The sequence below is a fragment of the Acanthochromis polyacanthus genome, chromosome 18 (assembly GCF_021347895.1).
Source record: "Acanthochromis polyacanthus isolate Apoly-LR-REF ecotype Palm Island chromosome 18, KAUST_Apoly_ChrSc, whole genome shotgun sequence".
In the NCBI taxonomy this organism is placed as follows: domain Eukaryota; kingdom Metazoa; phylum Chordata; class Actinopteri; family Pomacentridae; genus Acanthochromis; species Acanthochromis polyacanthus.
This window is the reverse complement of record NC_067130.1, coordinates 6661960-6688136: the sequence shown is the minus strand read 5'-3', so window position 1 is coordinate 6688136 and position 26177 is coordinate 6661960. Positions and strand designations below refer to the sequence as shown.

The following is a 26177-nucleotide window of genomic DNA, read 5'->3' as shown; positions in this document are numbered from 1 at the left end:
TAAACTTAAAGCTCCTGCTGACGCACAGTTAGCGGAGTGTCGAATGAAGACGGATCAGAAGGAATGGAGGGAAAAGATGGAGGTTTCATGTGTAAAATCTTTATTATGTGCACAGAACTGTTTGTCAGGGGTTCAGTGAAACACAAGCTGGGGGAGTGGTCCCTTCCCAACACCAATATGCACTGGAGAGGGCAATTTGACCCTTAACAGTGACGAGAGGCACCACTACATTTGCACAACATTTACACCAGAGAGATGCAACCCCCTCCCTCCCCTCCCCCTTTTAAAACCCAATGTTAAATTTGAAGCCCAGAAGAACAGGAACAAAATGTTTTAGAAGGAATTCTTCCACATTCAGAAATCTGATGGATATCAATGAGCAAACTGGTCAGAGGGGATAAAAGTTCAACAGCTATCGTTTAAAAAAAAAATAATCCAGCTCGACTATATTGTTCTACCAGGTTGTGACTGGAATGTACAACAGGACAAAAAAAAAAAAAAAAGAAAAAAAAATGTAAAAGCAGTGCATGGAACCGCACACAATGCATGTTTGGCAACACAAAAAAAGAGAAACAATGGAAATACTGATGCTACATACAGTTTTTGAGTAGTAAGTACAAACTTCACATAAGAATGTTTTTACCACGATTTGAAAACAATTTAAAAGTTAAGACTTTTCCTTCAACAAAAATGTCTTTTCTTCAACTGTGTACATGAGCTGCGAGAGTTTTTCCTTTTTCTGTGTGTGTGTGTGTGTGTGTGTGTGTGTGTGTCTCAGGGCGAAGTGTGAAACAGGAGGCCTGATGAGGAAAAATAAAGTTCATCTTGGAATGTAGGCTCGGACTCGTCGCGGAGACGACGCCGAGCTTAGTGAAGCCGAATCTTGAGAATTTGGCCGTGGCTGAACCCCGTCCAGTTGATTCTCTCCCAAACAACGGATGGTCCTGGGAAGGGGGGACCGTGTCTTACATGGCAACCTTGGCGACCTGCTCTTCCAGTCTGGCGATTCGACGGTCTTGAAGGATGACACGGTCCCTGAGTGACTTGAACTCTCGGAGTACCTCTTCCAGTTTGTCTTCGATTTTCTGGTCAAAAACAGAGAGAAAGTTCTCGTCTAAAAAGTTCTTTCCATCCGTCATGTGGCTGCTAAAGATTCACAGAGTGGTGTCAAAAAGATTTAAAGAGAGTAACTATGTATTTTACTGTTAATCAGAGCAGAGTGAGCAGAGATTTGAAAGGCAGTAAGGCCCAGTAGCAGCTAACATTTTCCCTCGCTGTTCCACTTGGTGACCCAAATACCAAAGCATGTGCTGATCCATAACTCTGGTGAATTGTTCCAACCATAATAATTACTGTGAATCAGAGTCCACATGTCAGCAAAAAGCAGTGAGCAAGTCTGAAAAGTGAACTCTGAAGACCAAGTAACAGGTTTTTGAGTCATTTCAAAAAGGTTTTGTCCAATTCTGGACAATGATGAGGCATTTGTGGCAACTTTTGGGTCACTTTGGACAATTTTTAACAGATTGTAAACAATTTCATTGTCATTCAGAACATATTTTTGTTCTTTTGGTAAGTTTTTGAGTTATTGTAGACAATTCTAATCTTATTTTTGACATTTCTTTGTCACTTGAAACCATTTTTTTGTCATTTTGGGCAATTTGTACCCCAATATGCACACTTTTTGGGTCAATGCTGGCAGCTATGAACTCATTTTAGACCATTTTTGGGTTATTTTGGAGGAGCCATGTAACTGAAATCTCATAAAGCTTCATAAATTAATGCTGTTTTAACCTCTACAACAGAGGTGCACAAAGTAGCAAAACAGACTAAAACAAACCAGAGTAATACTTTAAATTCTGCTGTTTTACTTGCATTCTGGCAGCTTTCAATAAATCCTATATTTTGTGCAGAAACAAGCGTCACAGAGAAGCCTGTTCAAAAATCACTTCAGAAATCTGTTAAAAATTCTCCAAAATACTTTGACAATTTTCCACAATGACCCAAAATTTGTTCAACCTGACTCAAATTGTCCAAAAGGTTTTGAAAAATTTCCCACCATAACAAAAAAAAAAGGTCCAAAATGGCTTCAAAGCGGAGTCAACAGCTCCACATGGGGAACTTGTTTTCTTGTAGTCATGTTATAAAGTTTTCATCACTGAGTACAAGCTTTGAGTAAATCTGGATATGTTTGAAGTCATTTGTGGACATTTTTTTGAGGCATTTCAGATACATTTTATGTAATTTTGTAGAATTATGAGGCAGTTTGTGTACATATTGTACTGCTTTTAACAGTTTATAACGTATTTTCAGCTATTTCTTTGTCATTTAGAACATATTTTTGTCAATTCTGTTCAATTTTTGAGTCATAGTGGACAAGTTTCATCTCCTTTTTGAAAATTTCACTGTCATGTGGAACAAATCTTTGGATTTTTTTTTTTTTTTACCTCAATAAGCACAATTTTTGGGTCAGTGCGAGGAGTAAATTATCATGTATAGAAGTCATTTGAGGAAATGTGTTGGGTTATGTTCTGTCCTGAAATTGCTGTGGCAAAGGATATTAAAGGATCTATCTATCATCGTAATAATACGTTTAAATAAGCAATAAATAAATACATGAACATTTATTTCAACACTCACTACTGATTGCTGTGGAGAAGCGTGCTTCTGAACAACCGAGATGTTTTCTGCTTTTGTGGCCGGCTTGCTCTCCAGGACGTTCGTCTTCACCACCTTCAGGTCGCGGTTCTTCGTGGAGACGTAGCCGTCTTTGAGCGAGATCAGGATGGGGCCTCCGTTCTTGCCGGCGAACCACTCCTCCGCCTCCAGGGCGGGATCGGGGCCGGCTGTGTCGGGGTAGAGGTCGTCCTGGAACAGATCCGACTGGGCGGGTGCAGAGGACACGCAGGAAATGTCAAGAGGAAGAGAAGACGGTGAAAAAAAACGCTGAGGCACAGGTGCAGAGAAAGGACAGAACAGCAGGTCGGTTACTAACATAAACAGACTTACCTTACGTGGGACTGTCATAATGATTGGTTCACATTTTCTCTCATGTAATTTGTAAAACCTACAGAGATGATAAAAACAATATGATTATTATCAGAAACGACTGTATGACTAGCTTTACTAAGCGCCACTTTGTATTTTTCCATGACTTAGAATCGAAATACTTTATTGATATGAATTCTGTTGTTGCAGTAGTAAAGTGACCACCACAATACAAATACACAAACAGATATAACCAGCTCAGTAAGGTTAAAAAAAAAGAACATTCTAAATCACAAAATGCACAATGAGGTAAAATATATTATGAGTAAATGATGTACTAAAGTAAAAAAATGTATCATAAAGTGTGAAATGAGGAAATGAAAACGTCCTGTGAACTGCAGTGCAACACATAAAAACAACAGATTACAAGCAAGGCAGAATTTGTTAAACCAGATTTCATTAAAAAAATCACTGATACAACGATGACGAAATTTGATATATTGCCAAAAAAGAAATAGCAGTCATGATTATCTCAACTTAATAAAAAGAACACAATCAAAACATTTCTGAATCAGCTCATTTTTATTATTGTTTAGCCAATTAGAAGATGGTCGTTATTAAACTGGGACGGTTATTTAGTTGACATTTTAGTCATTTTTTATTATTAATAAGTGATTGTTTCCATAATAAGTAATTATGGAATTTGTGAAGACATGATCATAATGAACAGAAAAACATTAGTATATTACATCTCATGGACTTCACAAATCCCTCAACTATATGTTGACTCTTTTGTTGATCAAAACACTGGTGAATGTCATGGCGAATATTAAGTGTAGTGGAGATTATTCATAGTGATACACTCCCCAGTTAAATGCGGTTTTAATATGGCTTATTTCCTCATCGTTGACGGCGTTGTCATGGCGACAGAAACTGCTGAGGAGAAGTGTTGTGTCGTGTTGCTGCTGCTGACTTCACGCATTAACATTTCACCACAGAGTTTTCCATCGGCAAATAAAGGAGTAGACACGGAATGTTTCCCGATTTCTACAGTACTGTGCATGATTTCTACAATTCGTGAAGATGTAAGAGTATGTCAGAATCAGGACTAAATACGGACTAACTGTCTGAGTCGTGTCAGCCTCGGCTTCGTGTTGGTTCAGTCACAGGAGATGTGATGTTTATGGTGTGATCACACATCAGAGGGGTCGCACTGATGCAACTGACAGCGGCATCACTTCTCCCACCAGCCTGCAGTGGATTTTCACAATCTAGACTCTCTTGATAATGAATGTATGATGCTTTAAAGTTATAAATGGGTTAAATCATTTTTAATTTTGTCATCAACACTTGTTCTGAACCTCTTAAAAATCAGATGTGGAAGTATGAGGAGTAAGTTTAACCCTTTAAGCTGCAGTCAATTTCAGCCATTTTCAGTACAAAAAAATCGCTAATATTCTATTTGTAAATAAAAAATATGACGAGAAGTACAGGGAATATTGGACGCGCATCGCGAGGTGCATTTCCTTGAAAACGACCGATTCGTGGATTTTATACCGACTTCAGGACATGTTTTGGACAAAATATTTTACTGGCTTGTGTTGTCTGGATGTCCAAGGTTGGATTATGGCCGTTTTTTGTGGAATATTTTCATCTGTGTGCAATAATGAACCCGGAAATGTGAGTCGCGCTGTGTACGTTGAAGCCGTGTATAGAGAACGGAGGGATGGATATTCGTTTTTTTGTCAGACAAATGTGTTTTTCTCACCCGCTGTGGTAATCACATCTGAAAGTGGTTTATACCGGCGGATTCATGAGAATCTAAGCTTTCCATCGGCGTATAGTGTTTGTATAATCGCGTTTGCAGCCTTCGGACATTCTTGAAATTCCTATGCAAATTAGTAGGTGTACCGCCGGCGGTACACTGAAGTTTAACGGATTAATCAAGTTTTCAGCTCCTAGCTTCTATAATGTGAATGTTTTGTTGTCATATTTGTTTCCTACGGAGCTAAACTGAACATCTGGGGGTTTTAGCAGCTGGTCAGAAAAAACAACACAGGTCTTGCTTTGAGAATTTTTTTTTTTTTTTTTTTTTTACACTGTCTAGACAAATTACGAACAGATTCACTTCTACAAATACTAATTTTCAGTTTCAGGTGCAATGATGCTATTTTGCAGCAACTTTTGAGTGTATGGAGACAAGAAATCTAGGTATAAATTTAGCTACAGAATAGACAGGAGCACCTATGAACTGAACAAAATATTTAAAAAATGCATAACTGCTACAATACCTTGCGATTTCACATTTGTTGACATCCAGACCTCTTTTGGGCATGTATCCCATTCCCCTCTGGGGCTCCTTGGTGGAAAAGGTGTTGAGGTAGTGAACAAACGGTGCCTCGTCAGTGATCTCAAAGTACCGAATGCTGCTGTCACCCTGAGGACACAGTCATATATAAATGTGAGTTTTTGAACCTAATTATTCAAAGAAATCACAAAGATAAGAATAAATACATCCAATATCTATACACTGCTTAATCCTCATTAGGGTCACAGGGGGCTGGAGTCTCTCTAGCTGACTGAGGGTGAAGGTAGTCTGTCACAGGGCTACATATACACACAAACAATCACACTTGGATTCACACCTACGGACAATTTAGAGCTATCAATTAACCTCAGCATGTTTAAACTGTGGGAGGAAGCCGGAGAAAACCCACGTATACACAGTGAGAACATGCAAACTCCATGCAGAAAGATCTTGTTACGGCTTGAATGTCAGCAGGAAACCACTGTAGGTCTTTGCATGTGCAGCGCTGCTTATGACATGAAATGGCCTCTTATACAGTCTGGGAATACAGTTAAGCTTAAACATGTCAAATAGGACAAAAAGTATTATGGAATCAGCTGCATTTTTTGTCGTGTTCATTGTATTCTTCAGGTAATATACCTTCAGTGATACCAGGCATTAAAATGAACAAGAAATTGGATAAAACATGGTGGTCTAATCATTTTTTCCATGACTGGATATTTTTAAACATAAATCTGCTTACCTTCCCACACAGGTAGACTATATTGGTGTCGGGGTCGTAGAAGGGCAGCAGAACTCCATTACTGGTGTCCATCTCTTGAACACATATCGGCTCGTCCATGTTATCCTGGAACATAAAAGATTCCTCATTCAAAGTGCTGGCACAGACTAGAGGAATATTACACTGTATAATTTCAAGAGCAAAATGAAGAACAAATGATACTCTTCCATTACATGAAAAATGACTCTCGTTAATTAGATTCGGTCCAGTGAAGGCAGAGTGTGTGAAAGCAAGACTGTGAATTTAACGCCCCCAACTGGAGCTGAGGTGTTACAGCCTCGTTGTACAGAAGGAAAATGAAAATTTGTCCTTGTGGGGGAAAAAAACAGGCATAAAACCTTAAAGTTACATTAAGACAACACAGTAGGAACTGATATTTTGACTATAAGCATGGCAGAATGTACATGGCAACATTCTACACACTACCAGCTGTTCTATAGATAACAGTTTAGAAGTGTGTTAAGGATTAAGTGACTTACAGCTTTCCATAGTCCTAGCTGACGCTCACTCATGCGGCTGAATCCGGTGGTGAAAATGTTTCCATCTGCTAAAAAGATCGCTCTCATTGGTCGAGCTCCCTCGTGAGCTTTGTCCTTCTCCTAAAAACAGAAACGCACTTGTCAGATCGATCAGTCATGACTCCATGTTTCATTAGCATCTTTCTCTGTGGTTCTGGGAGCGATTATGCCACCTCAAGCTCCTCAGCTCCAAACACCTTCTACTTACCGTCACAATCTTTTTTTTACGGGGGTCGATGACGCGGACCTTCTTATCCTTGCAGGCGGTGCAGAGCAGGCTGCCATTGCGACTCCAGCTGACACTAAAGATAACATCAGGGTGCATGTCCTCCAGATTGATCATGGCCTCTCCCGTGCCCACATTCCAGATGACGATCTGGTTGTCGCACCCTGAAATGGACACACACACACATTCTGAATGCACACACCTGTCTGTCCCGGTTTATTTCCAGCACTTTACAGCATACAAAGCAATGCAGCAGAAGGCATTGAGATAATCGGTCAGATCTGGAGTTCAGCTGTGGACAAACCGCAGATCAGTTACCACAGCATTATTTCAGTTCGAGGGACTGGGGTATATCTGAGGCTTCAATAAAAGGTCACCTGCACTGAGGAGAACATTGCGAGCAGTGGGATGCCAAGACACAATGCCGACCCTTTTAGAGTGGCCCTCTAACACGACCACGGGCTCTGAAAGGGGAGTTTCCAGTCCATTCTCAGGTATCTGCCACACCTACGTCACATAAAGAAAGAAAAGTCGTCAATGAAAAACATTTTTTACATTACTAATATTAACACAGATTTAGGAATTACAGTTTAATTAATCTTATGTGTTAATGCTGATGACAAACAAAACACTCACAATAACACTGTCTGCATCAAGAAGTCAAGCCTCACTAAAGTTGGGTTTCCATAGAAACACCAAGCGAATCTGAAGTGAACTCTTAAAATGTCACCAAAAAAAAAAAGTTAATACAGCAAACCCTTGTCTATCGCAGGGATTATGTTCCAGATGCTTTATAGTGAACAAACCAGGCTGTGTCAGAAGTTGGCAGCATAGGCTACATTACACATGGCTATGATCTATAGATTTGAAGAAGCCAGAAACATATCGCCAAAAGGCTTGGAAAGAGAAGAAAAAACAAACATAAACATTTGCATCGGTCATCTCTGACAGAAAAACGGAGAGAGTTCTTCAGGGATTTTGTTCAACTGCTGAAGTTTTAATGAAGCTTTAATGTCATTAAGTATTTTCCATGTTTTATGCTGTCCAGTGTCTCTAGATTTAAAAACTGCTGATCAGTTTTGTGAGTTCTGTGTTCACTACATCAGAAGTGATTCAGAAGAGGTGCTCCCATCTCCCATAAAGCACAGTGACCTTTTCTTGAAAAAAGTCAAGATCCACTTCAACTGTGAGTAAAAAAAGAAAAAAAAAAATCCTTTTTGCCCTGAAATTTTGTCATTTCTATTAACTTTTCCAAATGTGACACCTCAAAAAGGTCAACACAGCTTTTGTGACACATGCAGAAGAAAACCTTTAAATATTTTAATTTTACAAAGAGACATTGACACACACAACATATTATATGTTCATTGTTATTACTGGTTTTTTGTCTGTCTTCTTATTCCCTCAATACTTTCAAAATCATGAAAAATTTAAGTCAATATAAGTAATATAAGTAAATAAATCTTCCAGAATCCTCTTTATTATACTACACAAAAATGGAAATAGTTTAAGATTATGTTTGGTGTTTGTTAAATGCAGAACATAATGTCCAAAATGTAAACTCAGTTAGTCGTAGTGTGAAATGTAAATGTGTGTCCAAGTACTGACAGTGCTACTCTGTAAATAAACCGGGAAAAACCCAACACTCATGTGATCCTTCAGAGATTATCCGAGTCCTTACCATGACCGTACAGTCCTCTGAGCCGCTAGCAATGACGTGGTCATTATGAGGACACCAGTCGATGTCCAACACCGGGCCCGTGTGACCACATACTGTCGGGTAGACCTTGTCTATACGGCCGGTCTGCAACACAGAAACAGGTGAGAGAGAGAGTGAGCTGAAGCACAGCAATAAAGTCCAGCAGGCTGATATGGAAATGAGAGACCAACAGGGTTCATTTGACTATCTAACATGCAGTAAAAGTTATATTCAGTCCTTTGTGTAACGACAAGACAGTTTTTCACTCTTCTGTGATCCTCATGTTACAATTGAATCATCACTAAAGTGACAATGAAGCCTAAAAAATAATTGCATACACTTTCAAACATTTAAATGCTAACTTGTGACATTTAGCCCTGTAAAACCAGCATAAAGAAAACCTACTACTTTCCAAAGATTGAATTACTGTAGAGAAGAAGAGTCAGTGATCGGTTTCAAACGGCAGCGAGATCAAAGCTGTTATAACCTTATATCATTTCTTTAGAACCATTTTTATGTGTGGTCACAGTAAAAACACTTTCACTGCAGTGACCTTATCCATTATGGATGTACATCTGTGATTTCCACCTAACTATCCCAAAGTTACAGCAGCTTCTCCAGAGGCAGGACATTATGCAGCGAATATAAACTAATTAACTCAGCGACCTCAAATAATGTCAGAGCACCCATCCCCTCTGTGAGTATCATGTGTGCAGTGAAGCAGCTGGAACATGACACACACCGGATGACTTGACGATCGGGCAGATTTAAACATTGATTATCTATGGTTTTTACTACAGATATGAGCCTCAGGGAACAGCAGGAGAGGGGTCACAACACTGAAGAATGGACCTACAGAATTGATTAATCGCATGTTCTGAATGCTACAACATGACGCAGCGTACTGTTAAAATCTATGAGCTTCAGTATCTAATTCTGATCCTCAAAAGCCAGGGTTACACATTTTTTTAATTCTTCATCCAGATAAATAGAGTCACGATCGTTGACAATGATGCCAGGATCAAAAATGTATAAAAGAAGAAGAATAAAAGTGCTTTTATGACAGCAAATACTGCAGCTCTTTAGGACTACATTTTCAGCTAAATGCTAGGATGCTGACAACTTTAAGGTATAATGTTAAGAAAAATCATCATCACCTTATTTTAGTTTGTAAACAAACTCATGTTTTACCAATTAGCCCCAAAGACAAAGTACAACTAAAGTTGATAATAATGGTATTTGTTGGATAAGAAAAGTTTTGAATAAACTTTAATGTCATGATGATGCTGGATGAAAAGTCTCAGAATTACATTAAAGAAACAGTCATTAGAGTGGACAGACAAAATTAAGGAACAAAAACTGAAGGCTTTGGCCCCAACAGTGAGGGGATTCAGGGCTTTTTCCTAGTATGGCTTGAGTCCACTTGCCCCCATACGTCGAAAAGTCACTAAATCAATACAAAGCTGCTCGGAGTGATAATCTTTATCCCATGATAAAATACCTCTATCCTGATGGGAATATTCTCTTCCAGGATGACAACGCTCTGAAACATCATGAGGTCAATAAGGATCATGAAATAGTTTGATGAGTAAGACCCAAATCATTTTCCATGGCCTTTAGAGTCACCAGATCAAAAGCCAACTGAACGCCTTTGTGAGATTTTGGACCGATACGTTATACGGAACTCTCCGCCACCGTCGTCACAGCGTGCTCCACAGATTTGGAGGATCAGTGTCAAATTGTACAGAAGCTGTTCTGGCTGCAGTAGCATAACACCAAGATAGTTAATGCTGTTTCTTCCTCTATTAAAATTTGTTACAGGTTTGAACTTACTCATCTACTTGTTGAGATATTTCAATTTGGATTAAAGCAGAGAACTATGTCTGCATAACTACTAAAAATTATATACAAATAGCTTTATTGACAATGACTTCAGGATGAATGAAAAGAAAAATAGCAATAGTATGGATTCCTGTGGAGTTACAGTATTAGCATTACATTATCCAATGGATAAATAAATTCATGTAAAAACATACTACTTTGGTTCTGTAGACACCAATTAGCCAAATTGTCAGTGCTAAAATGTTACTTTCATTCAGGCATATGTAAAACATAAATAAGCAAAGGCATTTCAAAGAAAGTTTGTATTGTTATTCAAAATTTTATTACAAAGCCTTTTATTTTTATGTGCAAACATATACTACTTCTCAATATTGGTTACTGTTCTCCTTGATTATTAATCATTGGTATTTATATTCACCCTGAAAAACAATCAGCTCGACCTTGATTACTGAAGATGACGACTGTGTGTTATATTAATATCAGCAATATGTACAGCAAAGTAACACTTCTCTGGCATTGTGTTGGTTGTATGCAAACATTCAGTGCGTAGATCAGCCAATTCCTGGGCACCAAGTAGAGCAATTTTTCATCTTGTTACACTTGCAGCTCCTGTGAGGAGCAAACTATGAAATAAAACAATGTCATGATTGTTTACTAATACAGTGAATGCTATAGCTTTTCTCATGTTCCCATCTGTTCAGGGTTGCAGACGTGTTCACAACATGTATTCCACTTCTCAGGATTATCATACATGGATACTGATGTGAGCTGTATTAAAATGACTTGAACACTGCCTCAGCAACACCACGTATCACAAGCACACAGAGCAGAATTGGAAAACAAAGAGCACGGGGACATAGAAGTGAAGAACGCTGCTCTAAATCATACTACTGGGACTTGGCAGCTCAACTGAGTGTGACATAACATCACAGGTCAAAGAGAGACAAGTTATGTGGAGGTTCAGCATCTCTTAGCATTTAAATTACATTCTCTGGATACATCTGAACCCAAATATGGACCTCACAGCTCTTCTATATTGAAACAACAAAAGATCTTCGGCACTTCTTGACGCAAAAACAAAACCTAATCCCTCACCTTTGTTAGAGGAAGGACGAGAAAGGCTCCTCCCCCGCTGGCATCTATGATGATGGCAACAAACTTGGGGTTGACGGCACAGAAGGAGCTGTCCCATGTGACCCTGGACACCCGGATGTCATCGTAGCACTGGTCGTTCCTCACGGCTTGACCGAACACATGACGGAACTTGCTCTGTCGCACAACTCGCCGCAACATATCTGCAGAGGGGAATATGAGCAAAGTCAGTCAGAGTTGTTGTGTGTTTTGTCGACAGCTGTCCCAATTAAAGACACAGTGAGAAATTTGAAAATGAGCATCCCTCTGAGGCATGCTGAGAAAACCGTGAGGCAAGTCTGGTTAGCTGTCAGCACAGTTAGTCTCGTCTGAGATCATGTTTATGAACTGCGACTGAGTTTCCTGTGCATGTTGAAGAAACAAGTCAGCTCTACGTAGTGGCACGTTTGAGGGAAATTGTACATGAGACGCATTTTTTCTCCATCAGTGATTGTCACCAGTTTACTTTTTCCATTCCTGTTTGAGAGAAAATGCACAAGTTCTGTTAAGTTTGCCAACTATTAACCATCCTAAGGCAGAAATTTTCACCTTAATTAATGAACAACAAATCAGAGAAATTGAACGTTCAGTGGTTCACTAAAGTATGCTGGTAAAGAAATGAATTTGAACAACCCAGTTTGGCATTTTTTTGCATATTTTTAATGCCCTTCAAGACCTAAACATAGACAGCACACTTTATTTTAGTGTCTATTGATTGTGACGCAGGAACAAAGGTTCAGAACTGTGACCAGTGATGTTATATTTTTAAACTGCTGCATCAGTTCCTGTGAGGACACCACAGATGGCCTGTTGTTGCTACAAGATTCTGGAAATGATCTCAATTGTTGATTCACTTCACATGATCACGTCGCGGCTCAGCGTATCTTTAATCAGGCTTTTCCTGTTTCTTCTTCAACGCTCGTTTCTGCTCTGGGCTTCAAGAGAAGTCATTCATTGAGCGGAGACAATAGTTCTCACAGCAGACTCCACTTCTGGCATCTTTAAATGGCGAGATCTGTAGCCAAAATGTGATAAATCGCATTTGCCTTGGCTTGGAAGTATCTATTATAATCCCTCAAAACTTTGCCTTCAATATATTTTTACCGTTTTAGTGACATGCTTTGCTGTGTAATTATCTGGAAAATATGGTGACTCAAGGCGATAATTAGGCTGCCAGTCTGAAGCAACATACAGAGTTGTTACAAAGGCTGCAGGCCTGTCGTCACACCGTACCACCTGCTATTCACATTCAAAATCAGATCTCGACAATGGGAAAGCTGAATCACGGCCATTTGGATCCAATAAAAAAAACTTGAATTTGTCCAAAATCTTTCTCAGCAACATTGGAACATGTTTTGTTTCTTTGCAAAGAATTGAGCTACACTTGCACCGGCAGTACCGTCACAATTTACCTCGGATTTAAAGCTTTTACTTAATGAAACAGCTTTGTTACTCACACGTTTATTTTGACCCTTGTGACTGTGCTTTTGTAGTTGAACGTCAGGCTTCTAAGTGACAAATATGTGCTGACTGTTCCTGTTCTAATGAATTTTACGACAAGAAAAATATAATTTCAACAACTTGAATTCAGCAAAAATAAGATTGAAGCTCTATTGAGTTATTTGGTCTGGTTAGACTTTGCTTCAGGTGTGCATGTTGTACAAATGTTATTTTATTTGTGTATATTTATTTTTGTATGATTCTATGTGACTACTGTGCGAACTACATAGTCAAATGAGTATTATTCCAGCCTGACTGACATTATTAGTGAATATGTTGTCCAATATACACATATATGAAAACTTTTTTACAGAACATAATGCAGAAAAATATCCTTGGGGTATTTTAGTAGCACAGAGTAGTTTTGCCTCCATTGTTTACCATATTCAGCACCATCTGCAGCACATGTAGCAGAGTAACTACACATCGCAGCTGAGCAGATGGTGGTCTTCACAGTGTGCTGCTAACTAGTTTGTAAATTAATTGCTGGGAATTTAAACCATGACCCTAATCAAATGCAAACATAAAAACAATATCAGCTACAATATCTATATCCAAAGTCAGGCTCTCGTATTTACAAATTCCAATTTTTCCCCCAAAAAAAGTTCATGAATAAAGTCAAATTGTACAGAAACAGAAACCACATAACTTCATATTACACAGCAGCCAAAATCCGCACTGTCTATATTATCTAATGTAAAGACACATCTGATAGCGTTCTGTCTTATGGACATCTCTTTGCACAATCAGACGACATTTTAAAAAAAATCTTAATTTATGCAGAATCCTCTTTCCATAACAACATGCTGTACATGTGGCCATTAAAAGCACTTCCATCTGTGGCTATTTTTATCACCAGACACAGAGATAGGAGAGAAAAACATTTTCAAGGTGGCTTGCCCGTTCTTACAAAACCAATACCAGCCCTGGATATTCCCAAGACGATTCCCAGAGCTGTAAACACCGATCATGTTCCTGCACACTGCCTGGACAGCACAGGAATACAGTTGAAGGCTGACCAGAACAGCATGTTCCCTCTGTCAACATTAATGCTCCATTCAAACGGCAGCTACCTTCAATCCACAGCTGACAGAGCTGAGCTGCTTCAGGCCCTGCAGGCTTTAGTTGATGCCATTCATTACAAATGCTGCTCTCTGACCCAACACGGTTTCATCGCCTCCAACACACACCAGGACACCAGCGAGCATCATGATGGTGGCTTGAATCATAGCAGCTCACTGAGTGCTCTGGCCTTGCCACAGCAGGTGCAGAGTGATGCTAAAATACTGAGGTCCAAGAGGGCAAGGTGAACGAGGATGTGATCTCTCATGTCAGTAATCAGCAGCTCTACAGGAGTCTGGCCCGTCTGTCTGTTATTTCACTGTCTGGGCAATTGTGAACAAATGGGTGTGCCACCAAACGTGCAACCATTATCACTTCAGCTCAGCCTCGGTTTAATTAAACACCGGCCTGGTATTATTTTGAATTGCAGGCTGAGGTTGCAGACAGGTCGGGTTGAATGGAAGCTGAAAGAGCTGCACTGTGCTAACGTTTAAACAATGGTTGGCTGGCTAACGTTAGCTGATGTTACCACAAAGCGGCGAGCCCCCTCCTCCTCCCTGGTGAAAACAACTAGTTAGCTTCAAGATAAAATATAAAAAATGCTAAAACCTCTGCTGGGATTTTAAACGACCTCGCCAGTCAATTTAAACTAAGTCCCTAACGCTACGGGAAGCTTTAGACGCCAGTTAAAGGTAACTTAGCCACATTTGCTCGCGTTGCTGAAACGGGGGTGGAGATTTGTATTTTGGTGAGCGACTCCCCAGATGTGAATATCCAGAAAACACCACAGAGCAAAGTTTAGAGGTATGGTAATATTAATAAATAGCTACAATATGCTATTTAAAACCCAATTCTAATGTTTCAAGTGGAGCTGTGCAGCGTGTACCGCCGTACTGCCAGCTGTGCCGGGGCTGGTCCCGTCTCAACAGCGGCAGACACGGAGAGGTTTCACGGCGAGCGAGAGAGGAGGCAACCGGAGGGCAGGGTTTGTCTTGAAAATAATATCACAAGTTGGACTCGTGTGTTGCAGCTCCGCAGAGGTGCTCACAGACACTAAAGGAGCGGTATTTAGCGCAAAAGAGGCTGCAGTTACCTCCTCTTTAGTGTGTTTTGCATCCTAACGGCTGACGGGTTAGCACGCATCATTTAAGCTAGCTGCTAACTCCTAGCTGCGGTGGACCGCTGCCAGCTGACGCAAGTGCAGATATTTCCACCCAACGTTTTTTGGCTGCTCCCATTCTCAAACCCATCCAGCGAGCTTACATGGATGCTGCACAACCCGCAACACGCACACACAAAAAAATGCACATACTGAACACACTTTCTTACCTCCTAAATCTATGCAAGATTTTCGTTCGCACGGGGGTAATCAATCACAACACATGAATCTGGTAGTTTAGGCGCGCCCTTATCCTGCAGGACGTTGCTCTAGTATCCCTCGTCTCCACACACAAAAAAGAAGAAGAAAAGCTCAGCCGCAATGATCCTTTTACCCCCTTCTTGGCTGCAAATGTGTGGCCGGAGGCAGTGTTTTTAAATGTGGTGGTATTTCAGGATGCCGGTGGATAAACAGAGCATCTACTGTCCGCTGCTCACCTGCGGAAGACTAGCAATCGCCTGTTCTCATCTCGTTATTAAATTCAATGGGATACGTTGACGACTGGCTACGGCACATGCGCAAAAGCAAAAGTCAGATTTTTTATTACCCAAGGATGGGGATGGAGGGTTTTTTGCAGGAGATCTGGGGGTTTCTCGCTGGATCTTGCCGTGTGTTTTCTTAACTAGACGTCCCGAATCGGTGCATTTTGTTCAGCTGTGCCTTAATGTGGATTTAATAGCAGCGGCATCTTTTGTATGAGGGTCCCTCCCTTCCCCCTCTGTCCCATCCCACCCAGGAATGTCCTGTCCAAACACAATGAAGAAAGTCCCCCCCCACCCCCGCCATAGTCTGTGGGTTACCCATACATTCACTATCACAAGTATTTAGAGAAATCACTGTTCATTCTGTTGCATTTTTAGTAATTATGGGTCAATATAAAATTGAGGAACTTTTGAAGTCAATGGGATGCATCTTGCATACATTTTTATTAAAAGTAATGTTTTTATGTTCATTATGATCACGTCTTTGCAAATTCCATAATTATTTATTATGAAAAGAATCACTTATTAATAAAATGACTGGATATCACTAAAATGTCAACTAAATAAACATCCCAATTTACACTGACAGTCATTAAAAACTTTGAGACCATATTTTTCAACATAATTTTTATTTTGAAGCCCCAAACTGGATTTTCTTCATATGAATCATTTGTTTAGCATATTGGCATACAGAAACAAAAATCTAAAGTTTCAAGAATGATTTCAAAATAAAGAATTTCACAAAAGAAAACGGCACCTGCCAAACACAAAGTCGCAACAGTCAATACCGAGTATGGCCTCCATTTGCTTCGATGCAGGCAGCAATCCGTCGGCGCATACTTTGGACCAGGCTTCTGATTGTGGGTTGGGAACAGCCCATACGCCTGGCTACATCACTGGAGCTCAAACCGGCCTCCACCATACCCAGTGCCCAGAGACGTTGTTCATGTGATAGACGCGGCATGATGCTGTTCACTGGACTAACAATGGTGGCCTTTTTTGGGCCTTTATATAGGCCTTCAAAACCCATTCTCAAATTGTGCAGATACTCACTGAGTATTGCTTGGTGTGTATTTGGTTCACTTTTGCAAAGTGACCAACCCATGTGCAATGAATCATGACAAAATGACAACTCATCATTATCTCAACTACCAGGACACTAGATCATCAGTAAATCCACAATGAATAATTACAACCCCCCTACAAGTAGAATTCTGTGTACATTTGTACCTCAAAGTTTCTATTGACTGTCAGTATAATAACAACCACCTTCTAATTAGCTGAATGCTAATAAAATGAGCTTATTCAGAAATTAATTTGAGATAATCCCCTGACCATCATGACAGATATTTCTTCATTGGCAATATATCAAATTTTATATGGAGAATAGCAAAATATCTTTGTCCGAGAAATCACTTTTCACTAAATTACCCATTACAAAAACACCTCTCATACAGGCGTAAACTAACCGTGACGTCGCCCGTTGGTTTCAATGCCGAGAAAATGAAGCCCGGATTTTGCTACTTCCTGGTCGCCGTTTTGGATTTTTTGGAGCCAGTGACGTAAAAAGCGTCATCAAACAGACTGGACCGGAGAGCAACCAGGGGCAGGATTGGCTGAGGACTCTCTTATCCCGCCCACATTTTACCGCAGAGGCTTCTGTTGCTGTCTATCAAGTATAGCCACGCCCCCTGGCTCCGCCAACTTTAACGATTTATTTAAAATTCAGTACTGATTTATTTTAAGATTGGCCACCTGATCTCTCATTTTGACCATGAAAACTAACGGGAAAAAAATCCTGAGCTGTAGAACATCAGTCTATCAAATTTTATTTTTTCCAAAAATGAATTGGGGTCTATGGAGCAAAAGGTTTTTGGAGCCAACACTAGTGGACGGCGTGATATTGCAAGTTTTTGACACTTCCGGGTTGGCTTCAATTCTGGAGCCAGATGCTACGTCCACTATATATACAGTCTATGCTCTCATATGACCTGCTTCACATGATGTCATTTCCTCCTAAAGAAAAGACTGGCAAGACTCCAAGGCCTACAATATCTTTATAAATAACTTTCAGTTTCAATTGTACTCAGTTGTATATATAATATTTAGAAGAATCATTTTCTAAGGGTTAGGGTTAGGGTTAACCCTAACCCTAACCCATGAGCCTGCATGAAAATTGATACCATATTTTGAGTAATTATTCTCCTAATTGAATATGAAATGCATACAGTGCCTGGTAAAAGGTATTCAGACAGCTTTTAACTTTTACTGGATTCTTACGTTGGACAATGGTCAATGTAATTTGCCTTTTATATCAGAGTGAAAACAAATTTCTATGGAGTAATGTTAAACAAAATCCCGAAATGTAAAATAAGTGATAGCATAAGTAACCATCCATATTGAGTGACGCACCTAATTTGACACAGGTGCAACCAGTTAGTGTTAGAAGTCAAATAATTAACAAAAAGTATATCATCTGAGTGTAGTGAATGTGCCTCAAGTTATTGTAATATAAAGACACCTGCTTATTGACCATTATCTAATAATGATAGAAATGATAGAAGAATGTTAATCTAACAAATTTAAATTTTAAATGAATTGATGAGAGTTATAGAAGACAGAAATATAATGTATTTGCATTTGTTTTTATTCTGCTGGTTCTATAAAGGCAGCGGATTTGGAGCCTATCCCAAAATGCATCAACAGAAGGAAGGGAAATCCGCGGGGACTATTTCCAAAGCTGCCGCAAGGATTACAAGGTAGACAAATGCATTCATAATCACATTAACACCTAGGTGGGAATTGGAGTCTCCATTTCAAGACTGATAATAGAATTAGGACCAAGAATGTAGATGCTTTTTATTGCTGAACTTGATTAAGAGGTGGGAGAAGTATTCAGATCATATACTAGAGTAAAAGTAAAACTACAGCAAAGTAAAAATACTCCATCCCAAGTAAAATTTTGTTTGTTGTAGCTGCTGCAGTTGGAGCTAATTTGAACTACTATATATGCAGTTTTTTGATGTATATATAATAATAATAATATGTGATATGTTAACAACTCGTAGACATCCCCAGCTACATGTTGCATTAAGATGTCAGAATCCAAAAAGGTTAGAAATTGCAGGTTTGATCTCTAACAATGTGCAGTATTTGAAAAGCTTGGTATTTTATCAATTGTGTGAAAGAAAAGCAGTAGAATAGCTGGACTTGAATGTTCAATATTTTGCTGTGAAATGTAGAGGAGTGGAAATATAAATTAGCATAAAATGGAAATATAAGTACTGTAAAAACTGTCATTAAGTATAGTAACTAAGTAACTATACTTAGGTGCTTTCAGCCATTGACTAGACTTACATTTTGTTGCTCTTTTACTGGCAGAATTGTACACTACTGCCTCATTTAGCATGAATAGGCCAACTGTTTTTTTTCTATTAATGTAGATGTTTAAGTAAAATTAAAAACAGACAAACAAAAGGGCAACATTACTATGTTAGCTGACAAATTACCCATCCATTAGATATTGAGTAACAGTAACACTAATTTAGTTGTGTATTTCTGCACATTTTGTTTGTATAAGCCCAGCGTCTCGTACTATTTTAGGTCTGTTGTGTTCTTTACTAACTTCAGCAGGAACTATTTGGTTATTAACTAAATGCTCCACCAAAATCCCTAACTTGCTAACTTTCTGTTTCTGATTTAGTCCCACCTGGGCAGTTAAAAAAAATCAGCTTAAAGAAGAAGAAAAAGCTCATTGGTTTAGGGTTAGAGTTGAAGACAAGTGACTCTTTTCACATTGCATATTGCTTATCCAAAATCAATATGAAAATACTGATTGGACCAACTTAAGCTTTCAATGGCATCCATTCAACCATAGTTTCAGAATGTCACAATCACTCTTTAAGTATTTACTTTTAACCAGACCATTACTTTTAGAATGCATCAGATTAGTTTCTAAAAGGATTCATACAACAGTAGAAAATAGATCTAACTCAAACTAAAAAGGTAGTCCTTAAAATATAAGTTGTTGTACAACTAAACCAAAGGGTTTCTCACATGCAGTGTTAAAGTGCAGCTGGGAAACAATGCACTCTTTTTTTTAAACACACATGTATGTATATAATTTGATAAATTATTTGATCATTAAAACACAAAAGTGGTGTATCTAAGCACTGATAGTCCAAAGTACTCACCTCTCTTTGGAGATGGTTGCAATTCTGCTGGTCTCTCTTTGGATTTCTTGGGGACATCAAAGGCATTTTTCATTTGGGAAACTTTAACACTTGGACTCTGTTCTGCCACATGAACCTGAGCTTTGGCCCCTTTAGGTTTAATCCGGCCCTGATGCTTCTGCATTTGGTTTGTTTCTCTGACAATTTCCGACACAGGCTTGTAGGAACCCACCTCACTGTCAATATCTGCATATTGTTCACGTCTTTGATCCGTTGTATCTTTAAAGTTACGATACTTAATGTGGCTGTCGTCGCCAAGCTGTGTGCGCATTCTGTCAGATCGGAGCTCGGGTTGTATCTCTCTGTTCATTGAACAAGCAGGTTTTGGTCTTTCAGTTTCATTGTCTGATGTGTCTTCAGGTATGTGTTGAGTCTCTGTGGAGGCTAAACGATTTTGGGGCTTCTTTGCAACAGGAGGAGGCGACCATTTACACCTAGATCGTCTCTCCAGAAATACTCTTCTTTGCAACATGTCCAAGTTTTCTGTCTCTTCTTCAGGAGACAGTTTTTCCATTCGCGCACAGTAGTCAAAGTCGACCATATCTCCGTATCGTTCATCCATGTACCCAAGAGAAAGATGGTCCCACAGGCTAATGTCAGCAGACTGTCGACGAAAGTCATTTGGTGTGGTATAAGTTCCTCTTTCATCCCACAGCAAGCACATGTCCTGATTCTTTGGAGTGTTGCATGGAATTTTTGGATTAAAATGAAAAGTATGTCTCCTCTTGACTCTCTCCTCCGAGCGTGGATGATCTTTGCCTCTCCTTTGGACATCAGTAGACATTAACTGCGCAGTTTTGAGCCTTATAAAGGGGTTTTTAGGTTTTTTGGGGACAGGTGGAGGTGGGCCTTTAATTTTGGGCTTTTCTTTTGGCGTTGACTCGTCGTCTTTGGAATCGGATGCGGCAGAAGTGGTGTCTGGCGCCGCTTGAGAATGTACCGTGCTTGTGTCGAGTTGCGTTGCCATCGTTGTGTCTTTCTTGGACAACAGATGAGTTAAAGGTGGTGGCGTGATGATAGCCGAGAAGCAGACGAGCTCGCTCTCCCTCTTTAAGCTCGCGACCTGTTTTCCATCACAGCCGTCATTCCCTGGCAGAAGAGGATAAGGGATCAAATCACATTGTTCCAAGAAAAATGAGGGATTGTCTTGCGGTTGTGGTATTACAGACTGAGGGGTCACAGCCTTTGGAGGGAGGGATTTGAATGCTTGGCTGTCATCTTTTTTGGTAGATGAGCACAGAGTGGCCGTGACTCCTTCTTTAACCCTCTTAGAGACAACACCGGCAAACTTGCTCTGATAGGACTGATCGATTTGTTGTGCAACACAGCCTGAACTCTGGCTTTCCTTATGCTGATTTTCAGATTTGTCTCGTGTTGACAGGTGCTCCTGCTTGTTCTGGTCATTCAAGGTTTGCTCCCTCTCTGCTTTTCCTCCACCAGTTGTCCCACTGTGGGCAGCTCCGACACGACTGCCTCCTTTTAGCTGACACCTGCTGCCTGTCACTTCAGCCAAATGTTGACCCATTTCCTTCTCAAAACAGGCGGCGGATGAACTCCTAGCATGTGTGTCCACACTGTCAGTTGTGGCTAAAGGAGCGTCAGACTTTCTTCTGCTTTTCTTGTCATGATCCTTTTCTGGAGGCATATTCCTGGAAGGTTCTTGAAGGCTGAAGGTGTCTTCTTGAACTCCTCTTTTAATAGATGATTGAGTCTTCTCTGTTTTTATCCTGTCACCAAAAACAACGTTGTTTCCTCCATCAGATGACATCCAAGTTTCATCTTTTTCCAGCACCACAAAGTCTTCCTCACTATTAGAATTGCAGGAGGCTGTCACACCCCTTGTTTGAGGACATAATTTACCATGGTCAGCTTCTGATTTCTTCTGATTTGCTTGCTTCTCCATAGCTGTAGTCCCAAAGCAGGCCACAGCCTTATTCTCAGAGCCTCGCGTATTGTTTAAAGTTTGTCTTGTCTCCTTTGAACTCAAGGCAGTTTTTGACTCCTCTACAGTTCGAGTATCGCCCTCCCTGTCTCCACCCACCCACTCTCTCCTGCTGTTCGGAGGGTGCTCCTGCTGCCCTAGAGGCCCGATTGGCTGCCCAGTTTGGGGGTCTGTACGTGCAGAAGTGGCTGTAAGCTCCCCAGTGGCCGGGCTGCCAACACTGATCCCGCTAATCCCACCAATACTCGGAGGGCTCGTGAAACTGCCATCGTCCTGAACGCTGTGCTTCTCATCTTGCTCTGCGACCTCCGACTGCTCCGTTTCTTCAGTTTGCTCCGAGGAATCTTCATCTTGTTCCTCCAGCTTCTGCAGCTTCTGGCCCATGACTGATGCTCCGGCTTGGCAAGAGGAAAACACAGACACAAAAGTCAAGACAGCAGGAGGTTTATCAGCAAGTCACAACGATGTGCAGCCCCATCCCAGCGAAGTGAATTCACACAACAGGCATTGCTCTCTATCGCTGACTATCTTGAGTCTATCTCTATTTTTGTCCATTCTTCTACACACTCACACTTGCCCTCCTGAGGCCTCTCTGTCTATCTCTGCCTATTCTGTCAGGAAGGAATGCTGTGGTGGCTATAATTAAGTAGGTCCCATGGCTGCCAGTGAGTCAGGAGGCCAAAAAAGAAACAAGACAAGTTAGATAAGAGGTCAGATGGCAGGTGCCAAGGTCAGACAAAGCAGTTGGAGCAAACATGACACGATATCTTCTGACAATTACATCAACAATAAATCATTCGGAATAATTTTCCTGTTCTTTGAAACCATATTAATGAATTGCATCACAGCCTTGTTGAGTGTGATTTGTGGATTTAATTACCGGTTTTGGGCCAGCGTGTCCCTTTGTGAGACGTCACGCGCTGTCAATTAAAGCTCTGGAGACAAGGCGTATTTGTGCTGTATGTGCCGCCCTTCAGACTATCTGAATGTTTACGATTGTTTTGGTGACGGGGTCCACAGAAAGGTCACCCAGGATACATGATTCGCGTCACGAATGCTTCGACTTCTCAGCTCAATTGTTCGTCCGGAGTTTGATGAGAGCACAGTTTAACCGCAGACATGATGGATGGTGTAACGGAGACTATTACAAAGGAAAACAGCTCAACAGGCGTTTGTGGCATGTGGCATGTGCAGTGGATATTCTTAGCCTACAAACAAACATGTAAGCGCCAGTAGTCTAAAGTAACTACATTTATTAACTCAGTTACTATACTTCAGTACAACTCTTTTTGCTGCTATATAATTCCACTCTGCTATGTTTCTGAGAGACATATAATTTCTTCTCTGCGACATTTACTTGACAGATTTTACATAACCGATAATATAACAAGATTTTAAAATGCAACACATTTTTGGTTTCCAGCTTTTTTTTTAGTCTCTGGCATTTTACAAAAAGCAGTGTGTTGTTGGAATCACGCTTTAGATGTCTATGAGTTGTTAATGGCATTCAAATGGCACCACATCACCCAAAAACCAAACATTGGAGAAAAGGCCAACAACAGATTTGTGGATTTTCTTCTACCTTCTCCTTTTAATCATCTTACAACCCCACAGATATATCTGGTATCTCTGTATGGGGACATTTATAATCATTTACGCTTCCTAACTGGACAGACTGATAGAAGTTTAGCTGAATTGTTGTTGTACTGTGGTGATTAAGTGTAGTATTAAAATAAAACTGTATAGAAAATAGTTCAAACCTGCAGCAACTACAATAATAAGATGCTCCTGACACACTGATGCTTCATTAATAATAATATAATGATCAACGAGAGGGATCAAACCAGTACTTTTACTTTAAAACTTAAACTACAGGACTTTTACTTGTAATGGAGTATTTTGATATTGCTGTATTGGTACTTATTAAGGTGAAAGGCTCTGAATACATCCACAACTGGTAGTGGAAATTTAGTAGTTTTGTAGAAACACATTATATTTAGGCTTAATCTCTGTATCTCACATATATGAAATGCCAGGCTGTCATATGAACATTTTTTTCCTAATTAATAATAACCATAGTACCAATTTTGTTGGCATAAAGATGAGTGACGAAGCATAAGTGACTGACTGCTGCTTAAACTGGTGACAAACTCTCTGACTCTGGTGCATCTATAGATTAAAGTGGATACTAAATCAGTTGTGAATTGGCCACAAATAACGGTTAAACAGAGAGCTAAAACAGGTGGAAAGAATTGTAATTCACCATATATTTAAAGTAATATATTTACAGTTTAACCCTCCTGTTGTCTTCATTTACAGGCAACAAAAAAATATTGTTTCCTTGTCTGAAAAAAATCCAAAAATTCAGCAAAAAAATCCTCAAATTTCTGATAATTTGTAAATCCTTCAGAAAGAAAATTCCAATAATTCCTTAAAAGTTTCTCATAAAAGTTATATTTTAAAACACAAAACAAATTTGGCAAGAAAATTCTTGCAAATATTTTCAAAAAATGAGTAGAAATCTTCCAAAAAATACTAAAAATATCTGAAGTGATTACATAAATATCAGTAAAACTTCTAATATTTTCTTTAAAAACATTCACAAAAAAACCAACCAAAATCCAGCAAAATTCGCTGGATTTTGGTTGATTTTTTGTGTGTGAATGTTCTTGAGAAGCATTTTTAACTTTTCTTTTTTCCACCAAAAATGTTCAAAGATTTCCCAAAAATATAGAAGTTTCATTGTGAAAATGTATATAATTTTTCCACATTTTCAAACTTTAAACCGGGTCAATTTTGACCCACAGGACGACACAAGGGTTAAATAGCTACTTAAATAGCCAAGTAAAAGCATTTATAAATGGTTGATGTAAATGGCACTTTCAGTTAGTTCATCAATCTGATGGGAAACTGTGAGAACAACCTTGTTCCTTCCTATGTGAAGCAGCTTTTGTCTTTCAACCGGCCAACATCGATCGACTGCAGCTCTGGATTTCTGCTACGAGGCTGACAACAATCCACCACCTTGACTCGCAGCTTTACTGTATCCAGAGTGTTATTTTGGGATGGATGTGTTATAATGGCAGCAGTGGGAGGCATCTGTGACACTGGCTTGTGAAATCCCCTCCCTCATTCTCTTTCTATCGCTCTTTCCATTCCCTCTTCTTGTGTCTCTCATGCCTCCAGTAGTAAGGGCACAGTTTTATAAGAGACTTGTGACTTAGAGTAAACTATTAGCCCACTCTCATGATAGGTTATAACAAAATACCGTGCCTTTACTTTGGACTGTTAACTCTCAGCTGAAATTCAGTCGGTACAACAGGATGATTTTCAGATACATAATCTAATTTGACAGTAAAATTTCCATAGCATTCTGTAAGGCAGGAATTTTAACTGTTATTGAAAGACAAATTTTAAGGTGGCAAAGTGGATTTATGCGATACACCAGGTCTTTCTTCAACTTTCAAAGTATATTTCAACATGTTTAGATACAGGCGTGACACTTTCTTGACACTTTAAACGAAAAACAAACCCGATTAATATAGAAAATGTTGACTTAACATTTTGCTCCTGGTCTGTTACTGTACGTTCACCTTGACAATCAATACAGACTATATTCTTAATGATTCTTCCCTTCAAACAAAGCAGTTTTGTGACATGAAAATGATGAATAACAGATTTCAACAGGTAGATACTTACTGAGGTGGATGTTTCACGCTGATGTTCCTCCCTGTCCGTCTGCAGGATTTTCTGGGAGATATTTTCCTTCAGCTGTCACCTGCCCCGTGATGTCAGACTTCATTTGACTAATTCGATAAGAGCGCTCTCTGCTGTGACCATTTAACCAAAAGAGCAAGTGAAGGCCAGGAGAGGACTAGAGTCAATTCATCTGCAAGGTACAGTACATTTCAAAAATCAGATACCTTTCAAAAGCTGCAGTTTTCAGACACAGATCTCATGATATTCTTCACCTAAAGTTGCTCTAGTTGTTATTAAGCATTCACAATATTGGATTTTTGTTGATATCTCACACAGTGATATTTTCTAACTTATTTTAACTGCTTTATGCACATGGAGTCATGGAAAAGTTATTAGACTACCCTTGTTTTCTTTAATTTCTTGTTCATTTCAATGCCTGGTACAACTAAAGGTACATTTGTTTGGACAAATATAATGATAACAACAAAAATAAATCCTAAGAGTTTAATTTAAGAGCTGACATCTAGACATTTTCCATGGTTATCTTGACAATAACCAACATCACTTGATTGCCTTTTTGGGACAATACCATATTATCATGGACCTCTTAT

General features: G+C 39.6%; 2 protein-coding genes and 1 long non-coding RNA gene across 4 annotated transcripts; 1 reads left to right on the top strand and 2 right to left on the bottom strand.

Moving 5' to 3' along the window:
• Positions 1–79: 79 nt before the first annotated feature.
• LOC110951517 (coronin-1C-A-like) lies at positions 80–15704 on the bottom strand. 2 transcript variants are annotated; one of them, XM_022194612.2, is made up of 11 exons: positions 15382–15704; positions 11455–11654; positions 8500–8622; positions 7196–7325; positions 6801–6982; positions 6554–6673; positions 6036–6140; positions 5277–5422; positions 3007–3064; positions 2638–2880; positions 80–1085 (listed from the first exon to the last, which is right to left on the bottom strand). In XM_022194612.2, exons 2-11 carry the CDS (start codon positions 11650–11652, stop codon positions 966–968), a joined length of 1425 nt encoding a protein of 474 aa, XP_022050304.1. In that variant the 5' UTR covers positions 11653–11654; positions 15382–15704; the 3' UTR covers positions 80–965. The 2 variants fall into 2 exon arrangements, with proteins under 2 accessions (XP_022050304.1, XP_051794244.1); XM_051938284.1 differs by having other exon boundaries at positions 15649–15670.
• LOC127530793 (uncharacterized) lies at positions 13482–26096 on the top strand. Its single transcript, XR_007937448.1, has 3 exons — positions 13482–14856; positions 18362–18452; positions 25612–26096. It is a non-coding gene; the product is annotated as an uncharacterized LOC127530793 (long non-coding RNA).
• On the bottom strand, positions 19822–25674 carry LOC127530792 (uncharacterized). The gene is made up of 2 exons (XM_051938283.1): positions 25567–25674; positions 19822–22265 (listed from the first exon to the last, which is right to left on the bottom strand). Exon 2 carries the CDS (start codon positions 22249–22251, stop codon positions 19837–19839), a length of 2415 nt encoding a protein of 804 aa, XP_051794243.1. The 5' UTR covers positions 22252–22265; positions 25567–25674; the 3' UTR covers positions 19822–19836.
• Positions 26097–26177: the final 81 nt, after the last annotated feature.